This window comes from Perissodus microlepis, chromosome 5 (genome assembly GCF_051167445.1).
Source record: "Perissodus microlepis isolate ML-2025 ecotype Zambia chromosome 5, ASM5116744v1, whole genome shotgun sequence".
NCBI lineage: Eukaryota > Metazoa > Chordata > Actinopteri > Cichliformes > Cichlidae > Perissodus > Perissodus microlepis.
The window spans coordinates 8,872,285-8,894,827 of record NC_140465.1 but is presented as its reverse complement, the minus strand read 5'-3'; the positions used below and the strand labels follow the sequence as shown (position 1 = coordinate 8,894,827).

The 22,543-nt window shown below is 44.8% G+C and overlaps 1 protein-coding gene across 2 annotated transcripts; it reads right to left on the bottom strand.

The window, feature by feature from the left end:
* Positions 1-1,501: 1,501 nt before the first annotated feature.
* Positions 1,502-2,810, bottom strand: id1 (inhibitor of DNA binding 1, HLH protein). Of its 2 annotated transcripts, none has more exons than XM_084927671.1 (2): positions 2,332-2,810; positions 1,502-2,094 (listed from the first exon to the last, which is right to left on the bottom strand). In XM_084927671.1, the coding sequence occupies exons 1-2, from the start codon at positions 2,686-2,688 to the stop codon at positions 2,056-2,058; spliced, it is 396 nt and encodes a 131-aa protein (XP_084783797.1). In that variant the 5' UTR covers positions 2,689-2,810; the 3' UTR covers positions 1,502-2,055. The 2 variants fall into 2 exon arrangements, with proteins under 2 accessions (XP_084783797.1, XP_084783798.1); XM_084927672.1 differs by having other exon boundaries at positions 1,502-2,091.
* Positions 2,811-22,543: the final 19,733 nt, after the last annotated feature.

Here is a 22,543-nt window from a genome sequence, read left to right as displayed (position 1 = left end):
GTCTCTAAAAACACGCCATACTGTGTAAATGTGATATGTGTAATGTTTGCCACACGATGGCGCTGTTGTCTTCCTCTATCATCCTTGACACACGTACACAGCGGATAATCAAGACTTGCAATGTTTTTCATGCTCGCCAGAGGACAATAGAGTGCGGGAGTTGGAGGCAGGGGTTTGATGATGATTTATGTTTATTGACTCTGGGATTAAAATGATCATTGTTATTAAGACCGAGGCCAAAATCCTCGACACAGTCCCGACTGGATTTAACGGTAATTTAAAAAAAAAACTTCTTATAGAGGCTGCCCGGCCCAGAGATAATGTTACATGTGTTTAACAGTTTAACTGCTCAGTAATATCATAAATGATGAAAAAAGTGTTAAATAAGTCCACTCGTGGAAGCTTCTCCTAGAACGAAAACAGTGTAGTTGTTTTTTCCCCCTTGTTTTCTTTCCTCTTTTAAGTATATATAGCAAACTTATGGCATACGACTGTACTGTGGGAATCTCTATCCGACAAACTCTCTCTGTCTCTCCCTCCCTCTCTCTCTCTCTCTCGGTGTTGGCGTGTTTCCCGGCCCATCTGCGGCCTGGCCTGTGGATTACTGTTTGTTAATGTTTCAATCAGCTGTGTGTTGAGGAATGTGGAGCTATTTAACCTGAACTTCCCCAGGTGTGCCGAGGCGCCGCTCAGTCTGGGCCCCGCCGCCCTCCCCTGCCCTTGGCACAAAGCTATCACACAAACACAATCACACACTGGCCACGCCGGGGCTGCAGCTGTGCGCATCGCACCGCAGGGAAATGGGAAAAACATTGCACCAGGGAGACAGAATAAATCTTATAACGAATCGCCTCGCCAAAGCCATTTAACTCCTTCGGTGCCGGCAGATTTTTATTTTTTCGACTGCTGATTTACACGATAACATATTGAAACACCATATTTAAATGGATGTTTTATGTAGTGAAGAAAAGCCTTATTTATTTGATTTTATTTGCTGATCAATGGGCTTATCTTTGCCACAGAATTCGACAGATGTGGGGGGAATAAATGAAAACCTTCGACAGAACATGTGTGTCACTAATGCGTGGTTTTAATTTAAAGTTTATGTCAAGACTGTATCTGTAAGGATACTTAAATGTGTAGATTTAAAGTGTGACTTCCTCTTGTAATGTGATACTTTAATGGCTTATAGCGAGTCAAATTACCAATTAAACTGGCTGTGAACCAGTATGTTTACCACCAGCTTTGGTTTTTACGTTACTTGAAAGTAGGTGTAGCACTTTTCTGTGACAACTAGTTTACGCTCTCCTAAATAAGAATATATGAGTGTACTTGTGTGATTTATTGAAATGCTAATAAGGCTTTAAAGGTCATCATAGCGTAATCACCATGCAGTGTTATTTTTCACAGTTACAACTCCCAGCAACGAAACCTCCCCAGGTATAGCACGTGAGTCAGATGCCTTCTCACTCCCGCACACAGACACAGTGACACAGAGGGATCTTGTTCAAAAATAATGATCTTGTTTTAATAAAAACACCAAATAATGTACATTGTAAGAAAACAATATCTTCACATATTGTGGCATTGTAATATACAATACAGTTTGTCGCTCAGGAATCTGAGAAATTAACTTTTTTCTCTTTTTAAATCTTTTACAAAAAATGTTGAATCCTCTACATGGTTTACACAAAATACAAAGAGCAGTAACAGAAACGTTAGCTTTCTTTAGAAACTCTGCAAGCAACGGGCGATGCCGGTTGCGCTGAACTTCTCTTGGTCCCCTGGCTAACCCAGTCTATATCTGGACACTCTCTGTTCATCTTCCTCTCGTCCCGTGACCCTCTTATAAATCGAGAACCGTTAAGCGACAAAAGAGAGGCTCGTCGCCGCAGAATGTCCACACAACTTGTTATCTAACACTGGGAGTACGAAACGTCCCTACACAGTTCAAGGTTGTAATTCTTGATGCGGTTCGAGAAGTCACATCAAGTAGCCTTGTTCATCCCCTCGCTGTGGTTGATGTGATGTGATGGGGCGATGCTCCAAGAGCTCTTAACGACACATGATCCTGTCATCTGAGCATCCGTTCTGCTGGAAGAAGAAAGTAGGTTGATTAGTACAACGCAGGTATATATACATAAATATATATTTTTTTAGCAAAGCACACGAGTTGTTATCCATGAGCAAATTGAGCTTTTACGCACGGGCTTGCAAACTTTACGCACGCGCACCGACACTTATATACATGTTTTTATCTGAATGCATGCAGCTCTGTTTGGACTATTGCCCATTCCCTGATTCATTCAGTATGAGTGGCGAGAAATTTACCTCCACTGAGATGCTGGCGAGCTCCGCGTTCAGGGTGGTAAGCGGCGTGCGGGGCACGTTGCTGACGGTGTGCTGGCGGCTCTTCTCCGGCTCGTCCAGCTCGACCTGCAGGTCCCAAATGTAGTCAATGACGTGCTGCAAGATCTCCACTTTGCTAGCCTTCTTGTTTGTGGGCAGAGTGGGCACGAGCTCCTTCAGTTTGCTGTAGCAGCTGTTCATGTCCTGGAGGAATACGCTCATCTGCTCGTCCAGCAGCGGGATCTTGCACTTGGAGATGGTCAGGCTCTGATCGGACAGGCAGCGCACCACGTCCTCGCCTTTGCTCTTCAGGGCACAGGTAGATCCGACAACCTTCATCTTGATTAGTGTAGCTTCCAAAAATGACGAGTAAGAGAAAGAAGAGTTGTTGGGTTGGTCTCCTTTTTCAGGACTGATAGCAACGCAATGTTGACAGTTCACAACATCCACATGGGCAAACCTCCCCGGCTTTATAAGAAAGTAGACGCCAGGGGCGGAGTCGAATCGTCCGGTTTGAAGGCGGACGGCCAATGGGACAGCTGCGTTTGTATTGATGGGGGCGGTCCAAAACTTCTCTCTCAGCCAGTGACAGCGCTCGGCTGGTTATCGGGATTTACAATCTGTTTGAGGGATGGCGTTACAAATGGAAACAAATGTGTGTCTTTTATGGGTAATATGTGGGAATCCAGCTGTCCACGGCTTGGGGACTCTGCAGGTGTAGATTGCCTGGGGACAGTCAAAGGGTGGTGAATGGTTGGGTATGCGCTGTGAGAATGCGTGTGGGACGGGACGGGATGAATGGAATGAATGGCTAATGATAATTGGGCTACCACAGTGCCTTTTCACAATTGTTGATGCCACTGCAGATGTGGATGACAATAGTACAGTAAAAGTTTAAAGAACTTATTTGGCCGAATAATTCTGGGAAGGAGTAACCTTTTCTAAAAGTGTATTAGGGTTTCATTTTTTCTTTTAGATTTACGTGACTTGCGTGGAATGCAGCGTCTGAACAGTTAAGCAGTTTATTCAATTTTCCCGATCATTTGCTTATTACTATTCGATGTCACAGTGTTGACCGATTTGGGGGGAAAACACGCTCCTAAAATCCTCGCTCTCTTCACTCAAAGCTTTCTTTATGCTCACAAACGGCACTTCTTTGGACGAGCACGGTCTCTTTTTCCTGGCTTTCGGCGTTGAAGGAAGACCAGTGTGAGCATCGGCTTCACGGATTCCTTCACACGTTTCTGCAGTGTGTACTCAGCCTTGTGTGTGTGTGTGTGTGTGTGTGTGTGTGTGTGTGTGTGTGTGTGTGTGTGTGTGTGTGTGCGCGCGCGCACTCAGATCGCATCGCTCTGTTCCGAATCTTCCCCCCAGATTGTCCAAACAAGCCCGAGCAGACTGGCAGGCGCCACTGCGGTGACGTCACCCATTCATCCGAGCCTTGACGCCTGTCAGCCTGGCGCCGCTCGGGCGGTCTCCATGGAGACGTTAAACAAGAGAGCGCGCACTCCGGCACTCCTCCATTCACCTGCGTGGCGCGCGGAGCCCTGAGAACAAACCGGCTCCGGAGCTTTTGTCGTTCATTTATCACCTTAAAGCAGCGGGATGAGATTACCGCCCCGCGCACCTGCAGAGCAGCTGCTGTCAGCCGGAGCTACAAAGGAGTTAGGACACAAACTAGCTGTAGCATTCCTTCAAACGACCGACATTCACTACGTTACTATTTTAAAAAAAAATGCATGCATTTTATTACATGTGCAGGAATTCCGGTGACCACCGTGTTAGTGAGAACCCGTATGAATGCATCATGCATCAAACGCATTTCTGTTCCCTTTCTGCTAATGTCATGCAAATAATGCAGAAAATCTGAAATAAAAAAGCTGATAAAGGAAAATTTGTGCCATTAAGCAAATAGAATGGCCGCTCTAAGCGTCATATTGTTACATAATATTTTACTGTTGATTTATTAATGGAATAATACGTTTTATACAGTGTTTAATAGATGAGGCATAAAGTTTTAAGTGTAGCTGGTGTGAAAACTGAGCACGTCAGGTAAAGTTCTGAAACAATCCAAACCAGTTTTTTTTTCCAACTAAGTTTTAAAGTGGAAATAATTTGCCTTGGTATTTGCATAACAATCCCCGTGAAACAGAAAGTAAAAGCAAGTACTGCAAGAAATATGTAGGAGTAGAAACAGATGCATAATGAAAACATTATATAAATGGTTTCCCTTTGTGAAAAGTTTTACAGTCCAGTGCAGGAATGTGTAGAATATGTAAAAAAAAGAAAAAGAAAAACTTAAGAGAAAGTGCTGTGCATGGGTATTAAAACTAGCTAATGCATTAATGTAATGCACGAATAAAGTGAACAGTAAGCAGTAAAGTTGCACAAGTGTCTGTATAATACCGTGCAATATATTCCTAACATCAACTTTCACTGCCCATGTTTACAATTGCAGTAATTGTTGTTTTAATGCATATACATAAAAAATAGTAATGTATATTTTGATATTTGCGCTGACTGACTGAACTCTTAGCTTTGCATCATTCCTTTTGCAGGAGGAAGAAATTATAAATAGCTTGCTCTCTTCACATTTTAATATAAATGCCATTTATAGCCGCTGCTTATATCTGCACAGATGTTGTGCCATACCAGAGATAACGCCAGTATAACAAACTTAACTACCACCGGCTGTTTCTTCTAGCTGTTGCAGTAGCCTGTAAAAACTTTTTTCTTCTTTACTTTCTTGTCTTTTCTTTTCTTTCCCTTTTTTTTCTTGCCCTCTGTCCTAGGTCGCAGCTGACAGGGTGGAGGGAAGGCCGGGTGGGCAGAACAATGGGAGTGCGGTGCAGGGATTGTGGGAGAGAATCTAGGCTGGAGCCACAGTGTCTGGAGCGCCCCTCCACTCCCCTCATCCAGCTTTTGTTCAGCTGCAAAAGCTATCAGCACTTCCTACTGACACCAACAATAACTCCACACAGCTGGGCCCTTTTTAGCCTGTTTACAGCACATCAAGGCGAGGGGAGCGAGAGAGAGAGAGAGAAGACAGAGGGAAGAGGCAGAGGAGGGGAAAGAAAAGTGAAACATATTAGCTCCTGATTTTAACTGACAGAATGGCAGTGCCCTCTCTTTCTCTCCCCTTCCCTCCTTCATCACTGACACAGAATTCATTTCCCCGTGGACTCTTTATATGTGAGCTGATTATGGCTCTGTGTTTTAACTTTTTATTTTTGACAGGCTACTGTTTGTGTCAGTGCTCTTGCAACATCGCACGTCATCAAACGGCAAAAAGAAGCGCTGGTATTTTTCTTTCAAGGACACGGTGTATCTTTGCAGCATTTATGCCAGCACACAAACACTTTTCTGGTAGCTTTTTTTTCCTAGATAAGTTGTTCCATTCGGTGGAGGGGAAACATATTAGCTAATACGCCCTCTTTATCGCTACGGCAAACAGATCTATAAAAGCACACTGCAGGAAGCCGCATGGGTGGGTAGGTGGGGGGGCAAAAGTTGGTGCAGGAATTCACTGGGAGGAAATAGGACATTCCAGTAATGCTTTGACACTTTTGCTGCTGTTATTATTGCTGCAAGAACAATAAGTAGCCCTCGTACTACTTCCTGAAACATGAAAGTGACCAAAGCACAATTATGCTTTCTTGGACAGAGGATTTTAACTTTGGTATGATTCTCCAAATACGCTGTCGAAAAGAAACAGGGATGAATTTGATTATGAAAAGCGAGTGTCACTTTTTAAGTTTTCAACAATTTTCACTAACGTATACAAACACACACAAATACACACACAAATGCACATGCCACTCCTCGCAGCTGTGGGATTAGTTTCCAGTTCCCAGTCAGGCTCTTCCTGTTTGCTTGATAATGATCACACCTGTGTGCAGGTGTGTGGAGAGGCTCATATGGGACAGGGAGAAGCAGGGTTGGGGGGAAGTGTGGTGTCAGGTATAAAACTTGTGGTACCGCACCACAATGTCACGTCTATCCTCGGATGATTGATTGATGACCCATGGCACCTCAAGCTCCTCACATTCAACACAAGAATGAAGAAAGTTTGTGCTGATCCATGTGAGATTTTTAGTTGTCTTTTTTAAACATAGTGCGTCACACCTTCTGTGGGTGTGTTTCCTCACATTCTCGTGTGCCCCGGCGTGGCCTGGCACCTCCCTGGCAAGCCCAGCCCGTGTAATGACTGAGGACCAGTGGTTAGGACTCACTTCCTGTGGGAGTCCCAGTTCACAGATGTGTCATCAAAAAGTGCAGACCGGCTGGAGCCTCACTGCCTGTTGGGTGTTTTTCCTGTGTGCAGGGAGCAGACTGGGTGGGTGGATGGACGCCCTTCCCTGAAAGGCAGGGGCAGGTTACAGGAACGCTATCTCCATCTGATAGTTGGTGTGCAGCAGAACCTCGTGGAGATCCTTGAAGTTCCCCCCACCCAGGTGTCCTCTGCTCAGCGTCCTTGGCCTGAGAGGAGTCATTGGGACAGCTTGGTCCTTCTATATCTGTTTCTCTCAGTTGTGTTCATGTGTATGTGTGCGTTCACCGGACCCAAAGCGCACCCCCTCCTTTACACCCCTGTGGCCATCTCCCTCCGCCTGGTTCCCACACACACTATCAAAGCCCTTTAATGGTTTCTAATTAGCTCCCCATCTGCTGGTGACAGCGCACTGGTGGCATGCTAAAGCACCCATTGAGAGCATAGGCATTGTGCTCTGGAATACTTTCCACTCCAGTGGCAATTGCCTGGAGAGCGAGCTTTAGCTTTAGCGTGTGTTGTGGGGAGGAGTGGGTGTTCAGAGGTGGGGTGGGGGGACTGGGAGTCTTCTCTACGGTTAGGGGTTCGGGGGAGGGCCGGGGTGGAGGGATACACAATGAGAGACAGTGTTACAGCTTGTTGCAAATCTAATAACACCAGAGTCCCTTTTCCGTTCAGTGGTCATCCCCATCACCCACCAACCCTCCGTCCGCCTAGCAAGTATTTCCCCTCAGCCCTCCCCCTACTTCTTTCGGTTTGACATCACACAGGTGCCATTTTGGACGTTTTAACACAAACTTTATATTGAGGCTGTAGTAAAACTCTAAACACAGCCTGAAGAGATTCTGCCTTCTTGGATTGAACAGCAAACGCACCTCTATAGACACTGTAAATGCAGCCTAATGAGGCCTCTTCATTAGCACAACCTGTCTGTGTGTGAATACTGGCTTTTTGTCAGCTCTTACAAGCCCCTCTCCTTTCCAGGACTTCCAGCAGAGTCCAGGTCCGCTAGTAGCAGAAGGGGAGGCCAGCTGTTCTCAGCTGGTTGCCACAAGATGCCTATGGGGGACAGGCCTGATTGCTGCTGGCCAGCTGCCCCCTGCTGCAGGCGGGAGATGGAGAACAATAAATAAGAGCTTCTGCCTGCGCTCACATGTCCAGCGTTACCTAATTTTACCTGGGACATCCCTGTTGAAATGCATATTGTCTGCATATGCATAATTTACCCTTAGAGTGAACTTAAAAGTGATGCATTTGTTGTAGTTTGCAAAGTATGTATTCTTGCCATGTGAGAACACAAGCTGCTCCTGAACTCAAGAGAAGATGGGAACTCATTCTGTTGTTTTTAAGATTCCATGGTAACTGAATGCATCCCTTTGAAATGACAAGCAAGGCCTTATGTTAAGCCACATATTTGTGTGTGTGTCTCTGTGTGTTGTGAGACAAATGGCTCGTCACCTGACCTCTCTCTTCATCCCACACACACACACACACACACACACAAACTTGCACATCCCCACAGCTGCACAGAGGCGTCCAGTCAGCACGGCCAGGGGACATGGGAGCCAAAGCCCAACGATGGAGCATGGACAGTGGCAGCTGGGGAGCTGACAAAGCCCCATTCAGAGGGCCCAGACCTGGGGACAATGGCTGGGCCAGGCTGAGCTCTCTCCTCCACTCTTCCACCAAAAGATTAATACTTCAGATGGGCTTCCCTGTGGCAGGCAGGGCTAAAAGGAGAGCCCTCCTATTTGTCACTGAGCATTGTGCGAGTCGCCTGAGAACCAACCTCTTGGATGGGCTTGACAAATGAGAGCCGCCATTGACAGTGAACAGATTGGGCCTGCCACTTTTGTTTTGATTGTGGAGCGGTTATAATCAAGTTATTTGGGCCTCGGGGAGTTTTTGTTTCTTGCTCCCTGACGCTCTTGACACCAAAGTCCCACCTTAGCAGTCTCCCCTGGCTCATATGTGATTCGAGCCTGCTCGAGTTTCCCCTCCTGTTTGTTGTTTCTATTTATCAAAGCTGTATAGAAGGAGCACTAGTGGGAGGAAGTCAATTTCTTTGGGTGTGGGAATCTTTTCATGCAACCTTCAGAAGGCAGCGCAGGTGCAACAGGTGTAGGTGTGTGTTTTCTTGTCACAGTGGAGCCACAGTATGGGGTTATTGTAATGTTTTCTATGCAGATGTCCCTTGTGCACATGACCTGAATAATGTGTTAAAAGAAAAAGCTCAGCCAGGGGACTACAGTAACCAGAGACCCAGTTAGGTAAGGGTGAATGCAAGCTGCTCGGGTGTGCCTCTTCCTCCTCCACCTCCTCCTCTACCCCCCACCTTCTCTGGCACCCTGTGAACGCAGGTGTTTAGCCCCCAGCAAGCCAGCATTTCAGGTTAAACTGTAGGAACGCTGCCCCGCCTTCACACTGGGAACAAGAAGTGGCCGCAGAATACACAGCGTCACACCTGCACACCTGTGCTCCTAGTACATGCCTGTGTTTTGCTACTGCGATTGCATCACATGATTTCTCAACAGGAAGTGTTCCGACTTTGGAGTTGGCCAGAGAAGAAAGCATTCATTCAGCATGTTATATGCAAATGTCATTTGTTAGCCCCATAGCCAAATTAAACTGACCTAAAAATCAACCTCTTTGACTGAGGCTGATAAGGCTAGAGTCACTCTTTGCATGTGCTGTAGCTTCAGCAACAGAGGCCAACGCCATCTGCCATGTCTGTCCTGGTGTTATTGCCATGCACTGGCCAGCAATTCTCATGATAAAGGAATGCAGCCATCTTTAAACATACATCGAACCCCCACCCCCAAGTGACATAAGCGTCATTCCTCTTTCCCAGTTCCCATCCTCTCATCGAGTGTCCCCTCATGTACCCGTGTGTGCATCACCCACTTATCCCCCCTTCATCCACCCCTGGCTCTGTTGGGTGCTTCCACTGCCAGTCATCCCGTCCCCACCGGCTGCCCGGTGAAGATCCTCCTCTGGTTCCCACGTAGCGCTGAAAACCACGCAGCTAAGACAAGCGCCCTGCTTTTCACCCGGGGCCCCGGTCCAGGAATTTGCTTGTGAGAATCTTTGATGCAGCAGAAGGTGCCCTACTTTTAAACCTCATTCTTCTCCCTGGGATTGTTTCAGAGAGTTTAACAAAAGAGGAAAGAGTCTGTGTGCGGGGGTCAGCAGGGGTGTGTGCATATGTGCATCTAGGTTATAGTCGCGTGCACGCCTGTGTTTATGCAGCGGCGTGTATGTATGTGTGCGTGTGCACGTGAGAGGGGAGGGCCGGAGGATTATAAAGAGGAAGTGAATGGGAAGTACACACTCAGTGACAAAATAAGAGGGAGACATTCCTTTGCTGCCCCTCCCCTCCCCTTCCCTACTCTCCCTCTTTCTCTTCTCTCCATCCGCTGTGGCAGGGCCCTGGGAAAATCAAACAGGTGGTTTGTGCCTGGCAGGAAAGCTGGCTGGGCCCGGGGTGGGCAGGCCTGCAGGCTGCTGGGGGCTATCAAAAGCTCTTAGCCCCAGCTTTAGGCCAGCACTCTGAATGGCCCTGGGCTTCATTATCATGTGAATTCTGGGAACTGCCCCGGGCCCCCAGTAACACCAGTGAGCTGCCCATATGGTGTTCGCTTGGCAACTAGGGAGACCCAGTCCCCCACACACATACACACACACACATCCCTCCACTCCCAAAACTACTCCTCCATTCCAGCACTTCTGATATCAAGGGAGGACAAGGAGAAGAGAGAGGCCCAGAGCCCTCAGCCTCTACTTTCTTCTGGGGAGGGGGGGCAGGACCACACAGAGCAGCACTGGGCAGTCCTCCGGGACCCTGGATGACACTACTGCCCCACGGAGCATTACAGCTAGCCCAGATCTGGGTGTATTTAGCCACTGAATTAGCATTAAAGACACATTCTAAAGCTGTCAATTTAGCATCTGAAGCCAGCGCTTTGACTGATAGAGATGTCGGCAGCCTCTTCACTTTTTGGAGGGGGCTCCTAATCAGACATCCACCGCTTATCATTCAAGCTTAGAGGGGAGTTTGCCTCTGAGCGATCACTATTAAGGCTGTTTGTCATCTACAACGTGCCAATCTGGGTTGACAATTTTTCCCTCTCTTCTTCTCATTTTCTTCTCACACACAAAACATTTCAGAAAGTTTCATTATTTGATGATTGGCAAAAGATTTGACGTTTTGTAAAAATCATAAAATCCCCTTTAAGGCTGGTGGGTTATTTTAAACTGATTTTTTCCAAAAAAATATATTCATATTATTTTTTTTGTCTCATAGCTATGATTTCTGTTGAACGGTGGATTAAAATTAGAGGTTTATGGTGCAAGCCGGGCGCAGCTCTCCAATGGCAAGATGGGCCGATAAGTTCATTTACATGAATAATTTGTCTGAAACTCTGCCGCAACCAGGCCTTTAGCGAGCTGTAGCGGTCAACACGCTCCTAATCATGTATCCGAGCATTACTACTACCGATAGAGCTGCATTAATGTGCAGTGGGAGTCCCAAACAATCTCCCATAAGAATTCGATTTAAATTAGCAGTGCGAGAAAACCCCCAATGCGATCCATCCGAGTTAAATAGCCTCGTGAGTCATCTGATTTTCCTGGATGAGGATGAGGACTCTTCTTTAGAGGAGATGTCACTTAACAACAGAGCAGGAATGCTGATCCGGCTCCCGCAGATGGCCACCTGTGTTATAGTGTAGTGGGGGCAGGAGAGCTGGGAGGAGGAAGTGTGTGAGCAATGTGTTATACGTGCCACATGATCTCATGCTGATGAAGAGACTGTGGATGGCTCCGGCATTGTTCATTGTGATCACTGATGCGTGTGTGTGGGGGGGTATTTATATATCTCTTTGTGTGTGTGTGTTTGTACGCATGTGTGAGCTTAGATGGTGATCTTATATAGCACATGTGGACAATCTAGGCAGCTTACTTCACCCCTTGCACCTGCGATGAAGAAGGCAAGGTATGGAAAACAGAGGGAGAGAGAGAGAGCTGAAAGTGTGATCTGACTTCTGAGGAACTCTATTGGTGATTCATGCTGTTACACATGAAGCGATTCACTCCCTCTGCAGCTGTGCGGGCCACATGTTCAATATGATTTCACAACATCTTCTATGTCCTTGGAAATTCCTTCTCTTTTTTTTTTTCCACGGAGCCTTCTCGCCCCCTTCTCTCCTGTCAGTTTGCTGGCGGTGTTGTCCAGACACAGAGGCAGGTGCATGTCTTAGTCACTCTTCTCTTCCCCGAATGGCTCCGTATTTCACTCAGGCTTGAGTCAGCTAGAACGGTTCGACATAAAAACGTCTTTCAGAGTCATGTGTTGATCTTACAGTGAGCTTCACGGTGTGACGGTGTTGCTGTTATTCACTCAGCTTACCTCTGCTGCCTTGAGGTGTCAACAGCCAGGTGCTAACAGCGATTTCTCACCTTGTGACACCAGAGTTACTCAGCGTTTCTAGGTTTCACTTCCTGCTTTTTGTTCGCGTTACATGTTTATCTTTGCACTAGCACTCTCACTTATACTAGGATTCGATCCATGTCCAGTTGCGATCCAGGGAAACGTCTGTGGACTCCCACCCAGGATGACGTGTGTGCTGGGGCTGTGATTCATCCCACAGCTGCCCCCCTGACCTGCTCCAGCTCTGCATGAGCAAAACAGCCAATGTTCAGACTGCTGTTTACAACAAACTCGAGTTCATAGCAGTGGAAAAAGCAAAGCTGCTTTCACACTTGGAATTTGCGATAATACCATGTTCAGTTATCCAGGTAACATGATTGTTCCGCACAGATTAAGGCTGCGCTCACGTGAGACTTGGATTCTGCGTGGCTTGATTTTGTCAGAACTTTGATGTCACTGCATGGTAACGCGCTTGAGCCCAGGGCCTCAAATATATTTGATGAATAGCCCTTTGGTTAGCCATTAATTAAGTTTTTCTTTTGAAATTATATTATTTTAAAAATGAAATCCTTGTTTCTTTACATTTGAGTGCATATTAACAGAAAGAAAAAAAACTTTTAAGAAGCCAGATTTAGCGCTAAAGGCTAATAAGTTTGTTTACACAGTACAAACACAGCAGGGATGCCGTGATTGAGAGCACCAAATTGGCCATGGTGCTGACACTGAAGCTCATCTGGTATCAAGCATTACATAAGTAAAAATTAAATGGAAGTCATTTGTCAGTGTCATTATAGAGCCCTGTTCATGCTCTCAGTTACATTTATTTCACGACAGCCAGTCACAAACTGCACATCCAGTGCTGTTCTTTAGCAGGCACATAACTGAGGAACATCAGCATCCTGCCAACACGGGAAAGTTCCAAATTCCTCTCAGTATCGTCCTAATCAAAAGCATTATATCAAAGAACACAGTGACCCTTAGAGTGCTTTGCAAAGGGAACACTCCCGCATGTGGTTTCAGAAAAGCATGAGCATCTTTAATAGAGAATCTGCTCTGTTTGGCCAAACTACCTGACAGATATACAGAAAACTGCCTCAAGTGTGGATAAGCTGTGCATGTGGGAACACAAACAGCATCCACTCCAAACCATCATCTATTAAAATTCTTGACAGGCTCAAACCCCAAAATGGCTTACAGATACCGAATATTTTCACATTTGAAAAGACAAAAACAGCTAAGAAAGGTGCTGTGGGATGGAGAAGGAATGCTATTTGCTCATTGCAAACAATGCTAATGATAGAGCTATTATTGTTAACGATAGTTTGTTAACCTTACTATCCTCAGTGACTGTTCACTATGAGATATTGTGGGATTGCACATGACTTGCTGGCCACTTCAGGGGCATTTTATCTGTCATGTAAAAATGAACCAAGGTCATGGTTGAGGTATTCGTGGCATGCCAGTATGCATGAACATTAGCCTAAGGCCAGTGGTGGCCCTTGGTGACTTGTTGTGTTGCATTTTGTGTGAGACAGAATTACTGTGACATTGCAGTTCAGAAGGGTGAATTTCTTTGTAACTTATATAACAATAGTCGTCATAGGAGACTAATCCTTCCTAACATTACCTAATATTACCAAAACACAGCTAGTGTCAAGAATACTGCCTCACCAGTGATTAAAAGCACAAAAATAACAATTACGTACAAAAAAACGCCACAACTCCAGTATGCCACAACATTGTTTTTGTGCAGCCCTCGATCATACACTGAACTCCTGATTTACTGGAAATGCTGTAATGTAATAGTTTTAGGGGAAATATAAGGTGACATCATGGAAAGTACAAATACAGAGAATTTATCAAATGCTTCTCAGATAGTAACCTGTGAAAGCATGACCCCTGGGTATCAAATATCTGTTTGCTTAATACACGAGTGTTGACGAGTAGCATTTGTCATCTCTTTATTGTTTACTTTGCCCATTTATTTGAACATTTCTATTTTACTTAACCTTTCTATTTACCTAAGAAAATAAAGGTTTCTGGTATAATCTCTACGTAAAGCTGCTTGTCATTGATACATCAGTTTGGAGGATGATAGCTTATTTTTATCTAGCAAATAGATTCCGGACTATCATCAATTAAATGCTTGTTTGCTTGTAACATGAGCGCTGACAGGTAGCATTTGATATGTGGTATCTCTAAGAAGCCATTTGTATTGTTTCATGAAAGTTTTTACTTCTTAATCCCCCTCTCTACCCACCCACACACACATGTTTTTATCCCTCTTCGCGCCAAAAGAGCCAGCAGGAGAAAGTGAAAGAAAAGAGAATGGGCCTCCGAAAGGCGAGGAAAGAGAGTTGAGTCAAGGAGCAAGTGAGTGAGATGGAGAATGAGAAAATGAGAAGGAGAGACAGCATGGATTCTTTTCTTTGGGGCCTTAAAGACATGTTTCCCTCAGATGTTGGCTCTTCTTCAGATGCTAATAGTCCACTATTCCCAAGCTGGGCCTTAGCATAACAATGCAGTGGAAGTGAAAGAGCTAAACCTCTGCTTTCTTTAAGAAGCCAAAGCTGGGCTTTTCTCGTAGACTAATGCCCCTTTCTCTCTTTGTGCTCCCAGTGAAAGGCCTGTGGAACGCAAAGGCAAGGTGATCACAGAGTTTACTGAAAATGAGACTGAAACAACACATGTGCCTGGACTAAAACTGCATTGGTGAAGTCACTGAAACTCAGGAGAAATGACCAAATATAGAGCAGTGAGCTGGATGGCCCCAAGCCAGGGTACTCACTCTCTCAAGTATGATGACAACACCATTTTGGATATTATCAGCTTTTGCTTTTAAAGCTGTGCTGAATTATGTCTGTTGGAAGACTCCAACCCAAATGTTATGACTGTGTGTCCATGCTGATTCTAAGATGACAGTGTCCCATCTGAAATACAGTTGTGTGCCTGAAGAGTTGTTGGATGAACTGAAGTCTGACCTTGATGAGGCTCTAGATACTGTTTGTAAGGTCCTGATAGCCCTTGATAACAAACCCAGACCACATGGCTTTCTGCTTTATCATTTATCAGGGAAAAATAAATGAGATCAGAGGTAAAGGACATGCAGGAGGACACAAAGATACTGTAGGTCGCACTGGTTGCTTCAAAACATCACAACTTCAACTTATCCAAGTTTGTGAATTGTTGGACTATTCCTTCTTGTTATATGCACTTCATTATTTTGGCTTTTTATGAATAAGGGTTTAGTGAAATTTGAAAAGACTTCAGAGGACACACACTGAGATGTGGTTTCAAGACTGACCGCATGTTTATGACACAGAAGCAGATAAAAAATATTCTGCGCTCAAAATAGGTGACAGTTGAGCCAAAGGGAATTCAAAGTTTTAAGTGAGAAGTCAGCAATTTAAAGAAATGAATGCTGCAGTAGTCATTAAATGTAAGTTAGTTAAGATTTACTTTTCAGCAAATGGAAGTAGAAAAGTGTGGATAAGACAAGGGGAAACAGTGCATTTTACAGATACAGAATAAGTCCAGATAAAGCAGCCATATACTTTTATATAAAAGATGGCCATAGTGATGTTTTGTGAAGTCTAATTTTAAAGACTTATAACCATATATGGACATACATGAAGCTGGAGTGCTAAGCTATCAGCTAAGCTATTAGCTGATAGCTTTCATGAGCAGCACAATAACATTAGCTTTCAACGCTAGCAAGCTAACCTAGCTACACAAACAGGTACCTGGCAAATAGCTCTAAGTAATATAAGGAGGTGCCCAAATAACACACATGTACCACTTAAGTGGAATTACACAGTACGTGTATTTAAAAAAATAGTCTACTTTTACTTAAGTAAAACTGAAAAAGTACTGGCTCTGAAATGCACTTAAGGTGTAAAAGTAAAAAGCAGCTCTTTGGAGGACATTGCTACCAGCTGAAAACTAGCAGACCGAAACTAATGTCATATTAATATAGTAATAACATAATATTCATTTAAAAAACCTATAACCTAATATTGCCTCCGTACCTAAGCAGAAAAAATAGTATAGGGTTAAAATGGGATTTGGCACCGTGAGGAAAACAATCACATAAATAAGTCACAATAATTTTGAGCAGAAGCACATTTTGTATATAGGTTGTGATCAGCTGAGCAGTGCTACAGCTCTTTGTGGATTTAGCAAAGCTATTCAGCACGATATAAGCAGGTGATATATGTAGTGGTTTACACATTTGCTTAACAAGCGAAAGGTTGTTGGTGCATTTCCAGCGGAAAGCACAAATACCTTTGGGGTTACATCAAGATGGGAATCTGGCATAAAAATCTGCCACGTCTAACCTGCAGAGCTACATGCTGTGGTGACTTCTTGTTACAAGGGAAACTAGCTTCTATGAGCAGATGCTAGCTATCATGGCTGAGTTCCAACACTAGGCAGTATAATGATAGAACAAAGGGAAAATTCAGTGGGTCAGTCGAATCAGCATCAACACCTTAGATTGAATGTGACATCTGCTACTCTCGAAGTAAGCAAGTAAGTAAGTGTATTTTTAAAATGAAACTAAACTTCACCAAGGCATCGTGTGTAGCTCGAATATCTGTTGAGTGTAGATTTCTAGTTTTCAAATGTCACTGACCAGTCCTTTTAAAATAACTCATTTTTCTTCCTCTCTTCTTTTGTCTTTCTTACATCTTCCTCCATCTGTGAGAGGGAACTTATCTCACTTTTCCTCGGAGGTATAACAACTCTACTGTTAGCTAGCAAGCACACATTTTTGGCTCTTTTATCTCTTTGTCTACGCCGTTCCTTCCATTTACGTTTAAATCGGTGTGATGTTTCAAGGTGTGAAATAATAACTCCCTTCAAATATCTTAAATCTAAAATAAAGAGGCTGTTTTCAAAATATAAGGAGTACAGGTTTAAAAAAAATCAGAAAAAGAAATACTCAAAACAAAGATCCCTGAAAATACTATTTAAGTACTGTAAATTGGCATGTGTACTGCACTACCCCCTGCCTCTGCTAACATACAAACAAACTTCACCAAAACTGAAGCACAGACTTTTTGATCGCTAGCACCTACAGCTACTTCTGCCAGCTGTCAGACAAATTTAATATCAGATTAACATCATGTCCACTGTAACAAATTGTTCTTTCTGCCATATATAGCCCATATATATATATATAGTATACTGGGGCCTTTAATACAAGGTGTTCGTCGTGCCTTGCCACTGGTAAGGTCATATTTATGCTTGCCATTAAGGAGCAGGTACAGTATTTTCCTGAATGATACTTAGATGATACGGCCACATCAGTGCTGATGTAGGAGAAGTCAAAACCCGAGCCAAAGAAATTGCACAATTTTTCTCAGAAAGTCTAATCTTTTTTTAAACTGTTGCAGCATTTCCATCTTTATAATATGTGAATCTCTGATCTACTGCGCTGATAGATCATTAAAACTGTGGTAGAATTTGATTGTTGTCTTCAACCTAGCTGCAGCAGCAGGTTCCAAAAATTGATAGGTGGACAGCCAACAAAAATGAGAGCATAAAAGCATTTTTACTCTCTCTGGTCTAGAGACTTAATTTTACAGCTGCAGTGAAGTTGCCACTTGCGGCCAGATAGAAATGCCGTCACTGATAAGCCCTTAAACGCATAAGCATAGTGACGTGCAATTTCTCAGAAAACCAGATTGGCTTTTATTTGTATCAAAGTGATAATAGCTGTCTAAGAGTATCATTGCATTATCAGCTGATTACATTTAAACATTCCTCTTTACTTCATAGGCCAGACTCCTGTCCTAACAAACACCCTTTTTCAAAAGGAACAGCGTAGACTTAGCTGCTTTAAGAGTTACCAGCTTTTAACCTTTTAACGCCTACAGTGTTTCCATCTCTTTTCCTATCTCTCTCTCCATCCTTACAGCTCTACTTTACTCACTCTCTCTTTATGCAGATAAGCAGTTGGTCCAGGTGCAACACAGAGGAAGTTAGCACCTCCTCAGCACAGAGACACACTCTATTTACATGCAAAACACTGGGCTTAGTCAAAAAACGTGTGAACACAGGTGTGTGTGTGTGTGTGTGTGTGTGTGTGTGTGTGTGTGTGTGTGTGTGTGTGTGTGTGTGTGTGTGTGTGTGTGAGAAAGGCAGAAAGACAGAGACAGAGAGACTGGGGTACGATGGAGATGTTGTTACTGGAGCCACTAATCTGTTTGTCCTGATGTACTCTGTGTTTGCTCCGGTACTGTTGGATCCCAGCATTGTGTAATTAGACGCTTTGTGGAAACAGTTTTCTATTGTTGACTGGAGTAGATTGCAGAAGAAGCAGCAGCTGAAAGCATGCCTCTTGCAGCCTGTATTTACTTGTGCTGAATTGAGCTTTTTGGGCTCTTTCATTTCTCTGCGTGTATACATGTGTAGGTTGAGAGGAAGTCGGTGGTGGCACCCAATGTCATTTGAAGCGGAGCGCCTGGCGCCACTGCATTGGGAACATCACTCCCTGGTGCCAGGCTCATTTTTATAAGCACTCAGTAAATGACACACAGCTGGCGGCATTGAGACAGCTGTCACTGCCGTCACTACGCCTTAATCTGCCTCTCCCTCCCTCCCTCTATGCGTCTTTCCCTCTCTTTCCCTCCACTCTCTCACACTGTGGTGTTCAGCTGGGCTGACTCCCTTCCTCCTCCCTCCTCCCTCCCTTCAGGGTCCAGACTTCGTGGAGCCGAAGCTGCAAAAAATTCACTTCCTGGAGCTGGTGCTCACTTCCTTTGCTTTTTGTGGGACTTCCTGTGCTGCCTCTGTGATCAGGCCGGCCAGAGCTGACTCTCTGGGAGAAACTTCCTGATGCACAGACAGCTGGGGAGATAATTCTCTCTTTCTGCCTTTGTCAGGGATTTTTTTCTATCTTTCTTTCTGTGTCTCCAGAGCTCCAGAGCTTCCCCCCTGTACTGTTTTTCCATTTACTCTGCTAGGCTGCAGGTTTATTTTGATTCAAATGCAAAGCGAATTTGATTCCCCAGAGATAGATATTCTTCTAAGAGAGAAACCCTAGGTAGGCCAGCATTACTGCTAAATTAACCTAACAGATATCATGCAGCCATATGATCTCAGACCCAGACACAAGAAGCAGTTTATACCTGCTGATCTGGAGAAAATATCCTACAATATCACACCAGGTTGTCCCGTCCATTAGCACTGATGTTATCCTCATCTAGCACCTCTCCCTCCCCTCTGGCTGCGAGTGGAGGAATGTAGTGGGTGTAGGTCTGCAGGCCCGGGTAGCGAGCAGAGACTGGCTCTAGTCGGTACGCCAAACATATGAACAGGCTTCTGTCGTGGAGCAGACAGGACAGTGCACAGGCAGCCCGCAAGAAGGAGGACTCAGTAGGTGAGCAAGTGCAGGCTTACAGTCAGAAACAGGCAGTAGTTTGATGTTTCATGCCTTTCTGTCTGAGCTCTAGGTGTTTCCCAATCCTGCAAAACATCACCTTTTAATCAATACATGCAATGCAACATTTTTATCTTTGGAGGTCATATGTTACCAGCAAAGGGAACAAATAAACTTCCTGTCACAGCACCTTCCTTTTTTCACAAGCATATGTCCACCTTATGCTGCTTCCTCTCTGTACGTCCATCTGGCCGCCGAGGCCACTTGGTGACAGCAGGATGGCAGGCCCAGGATCAGGCCAGAGGACCGCAGGGAGTAGGGACTAAGAAGCAGTATGTCATCCTTCTGCATAGAGGCCAAACTGTGAGAATCGCCTTTGAACTGGATTGATGTGGCTCCTTGCAGACCCACCGTGTCTCAGCAGACACTATGTCTTGCAGCAAGGACAAATGGGATTTAGTGTATTCCTCCTCTATGTTTGCACAGAGGCTCTTGTATGTTTGAGGTTCGCTGAGGGGAAGGACTGGGCAGGGGCAATAAATAGTTGGACTGGATAACAAGTGTTGTTTCACCTGAACACTCAATGTGTAGTCAAACAAGCCCAAGGGATACTTATTGATGAGTGCAGCCACTTAAGGTTCAAAAGCCCTTGGTTAACATCTTACACAGATAAGATGAGAGTCCAGAATCTGAACTATGCCAGTAGAGCGAAAAGAGGACAATTAATACAAAAACTCTGGTATTTTCTGGTTTTAATTTATGTAAACAACAAAAACAACAATAGGTGTGGTTATTCTCAATCAATCCTCATTTATGTGATGTAGTTTCTAGCACCAAAGGATCATGGGAATGAGGGTGGGCAGGGCAGTGTCTCCTGCCCAAGACGAGACCTGCGCTCTGGGCATATTCCAAGGGGAACCCCGAGCTCTGCAGTGCGCTGGCCCTGGTCCTCCAGGCTTAGCCCGGCCCAGCTTGGTCGGCTGTTCCCTAGAGTGCTGAGTGACAGGAAAACACTGCAGACTCTTCACACATCCCTCACTTCCTGAGGCTACTGCTGGGCTAGGTCGCCCTTGAGGAGCTCCACATGGCAGCAGGCTAAGTACACACACAGGAAGAAGTGACATCTAAAACAGCAAAGGCTGCAACAGCTTGTTTGTCAGCTCTTTAAACTGCTGAAAGTTTATAGTGTGTGTACTGTATCCACTACGCGTAACATCCCGCTGGAATATCTGCCAAATAACAAAATCTAGGATTCAGATTCCATTTAAATTAAATGCTTTATTTCATTAAACTGCAATAAAACACTGATAACAGTTGCATTTTGTCAAAAAAAAATGTTTAAGTCTAGAAAAATGATGGCGTTATTCTTCAAAATATATAGTGTTAGTACTTGGCCTAATATTCTGGAGGAAAAAGGCAAGGAATCCTTCATATGAGTCATCTTTGTTCATGAGAATATGTCAACAAATACTACAGTCTTTGCAACAAAAGAGAGCCAAGATCATTCTTTGCGTCTAAGTTTTCTATTGATTGCTTCAAATCATAGAAACTTGGCTGGTAATTCCATAAGAAAAATCTAATCATTAACTCAGCACTTCCAAGGTATTAACCAGCTTAGCCCTGAATTTTTTTTCTCCATATAAAAGGAGATGCTTTAGAAGAGCTCAGGGATGAATGTGTAATGAGCTCGAAATAACCTAAAGCCCCTTTTTTTCCCTCTCTTTCTCTCTTCTCTGTGTCCTCTCTCTCCCTCCTCCCCTCCCTGTCCTTTTTTTCTCCTCTTTTGGGAAACATGCCTTTCCCAGCTGCACAGCCCCCACAGCGCGAGGCCAGGCCAGGAGCACAGCTGGCCAGACTTGGTGGAGCCAGTCGACAGGCGCATGGAGCGCAGCCCGCCCAGGGCCCGCTTCCTCCGCAAACATGCCCAGGTGTGGGGCCTCTGAGCTGGGCTTCTGATCTCCACCAAACAGCAGTGTGTGTGTGTGGATGTGTGTGTGTGAGTGCATGTGCAGGGAGGGACGGTGGGATGAGGGATCAAGAAGGCAAAAGAGGGGGAAGAGGAGGGGTGGGGGTGGGGGGGTTGTCATGGTGTAGAGTGGGGTGGGGGGGTTGTCCCTGCTGAAGCTGTGTCAACATTGTGTGCTAATGTGTGTGAGTGTGTGCATCTGTATCTCCATGTGTTTGTGTTTCGGGAAGTGAGGGGTCACCCCTGGGGGAGACAGTGGGCAACAACAATTACTGCAGCATTGTAGCTAAATTGTGCCTGAATTGTTCGTCCCTGCCCACAGCCAGCCGGTGCCAAGAGAGAAAAGCTTAGAGTGGGTACGTAATTACTGTGCAGTGGCTCATTTGAAAGATGCAACACTGCTTATTAGCATATAATAGAAAATAAACGATCACCTGCAGGATGAGTACACACTCACGCTGAGCTCAGGGGGCTGTTTGAAGAATGTAATTTTGAACAGATTACTGATTACTTTCCAGATTTGTGGGGAAAACAAAAACAAAGACTCAGCAACACCAGCAGCCTAATAAAGATAAATAATGCAGAATATTTATTTATCTATATTAGTCAGGAGGAAAGTTCTTTATTTGTCTTTATTACTTGCTGTTGATTTCTTTTTTCCCTCGCGTTTAGTTAAAACCGCTCTGCGTTAACTCCAGATTTCTCTTGTACAACTTTGAGCACTTAAAACAGCGACACACTCCCACTCAGGCCACAGAGCTTGCCTGAGTAACATTCCCATAAATCACTTCATAAATCACTGTGCGAATGTATGCTTAAGCGATTTCAGATTGCGTCGTAACAGTAACATTACCTTTGGCTGATTTGATATGCAGCTCCTTGCCCTGCCCCCTTTCATTTTACTGTGTTACAACTGTTGGTGACCTCACGTCGGCTTGGTTGACATCCAACCCAAGCATTTAACTATATAACCAGATTCCAACACACGCAACGCCCTTAAATGTATGGAGTGACCTTCTCGTGGTACACCAGATGAAACATAGTACAACAGGAGGCGCATGAGCTGGGGTCAGATCAGATAAGTCGAGGCCAGGCTGCCTGAGATAAGCTCTTTGAACAGCTCTATCTGCTGCGTCAGGGAGATGT

Coding starts and splice junctions, on each gene's coding strand:
- id1 (XM_084927671.1), bottom strand. CDS start 2,688: ATGAAGGTTGTCGGATCTACCTGTGCCCTGAAGAGCAAAGGCGAGGAC. Junction 2,095..2,331: donor TCGCCAGCATCTCAGTGGAG/GTAAATTTCTCG, acceptor TTCTTCTTCCAG/CAGAACGGATGCTCAGATGA.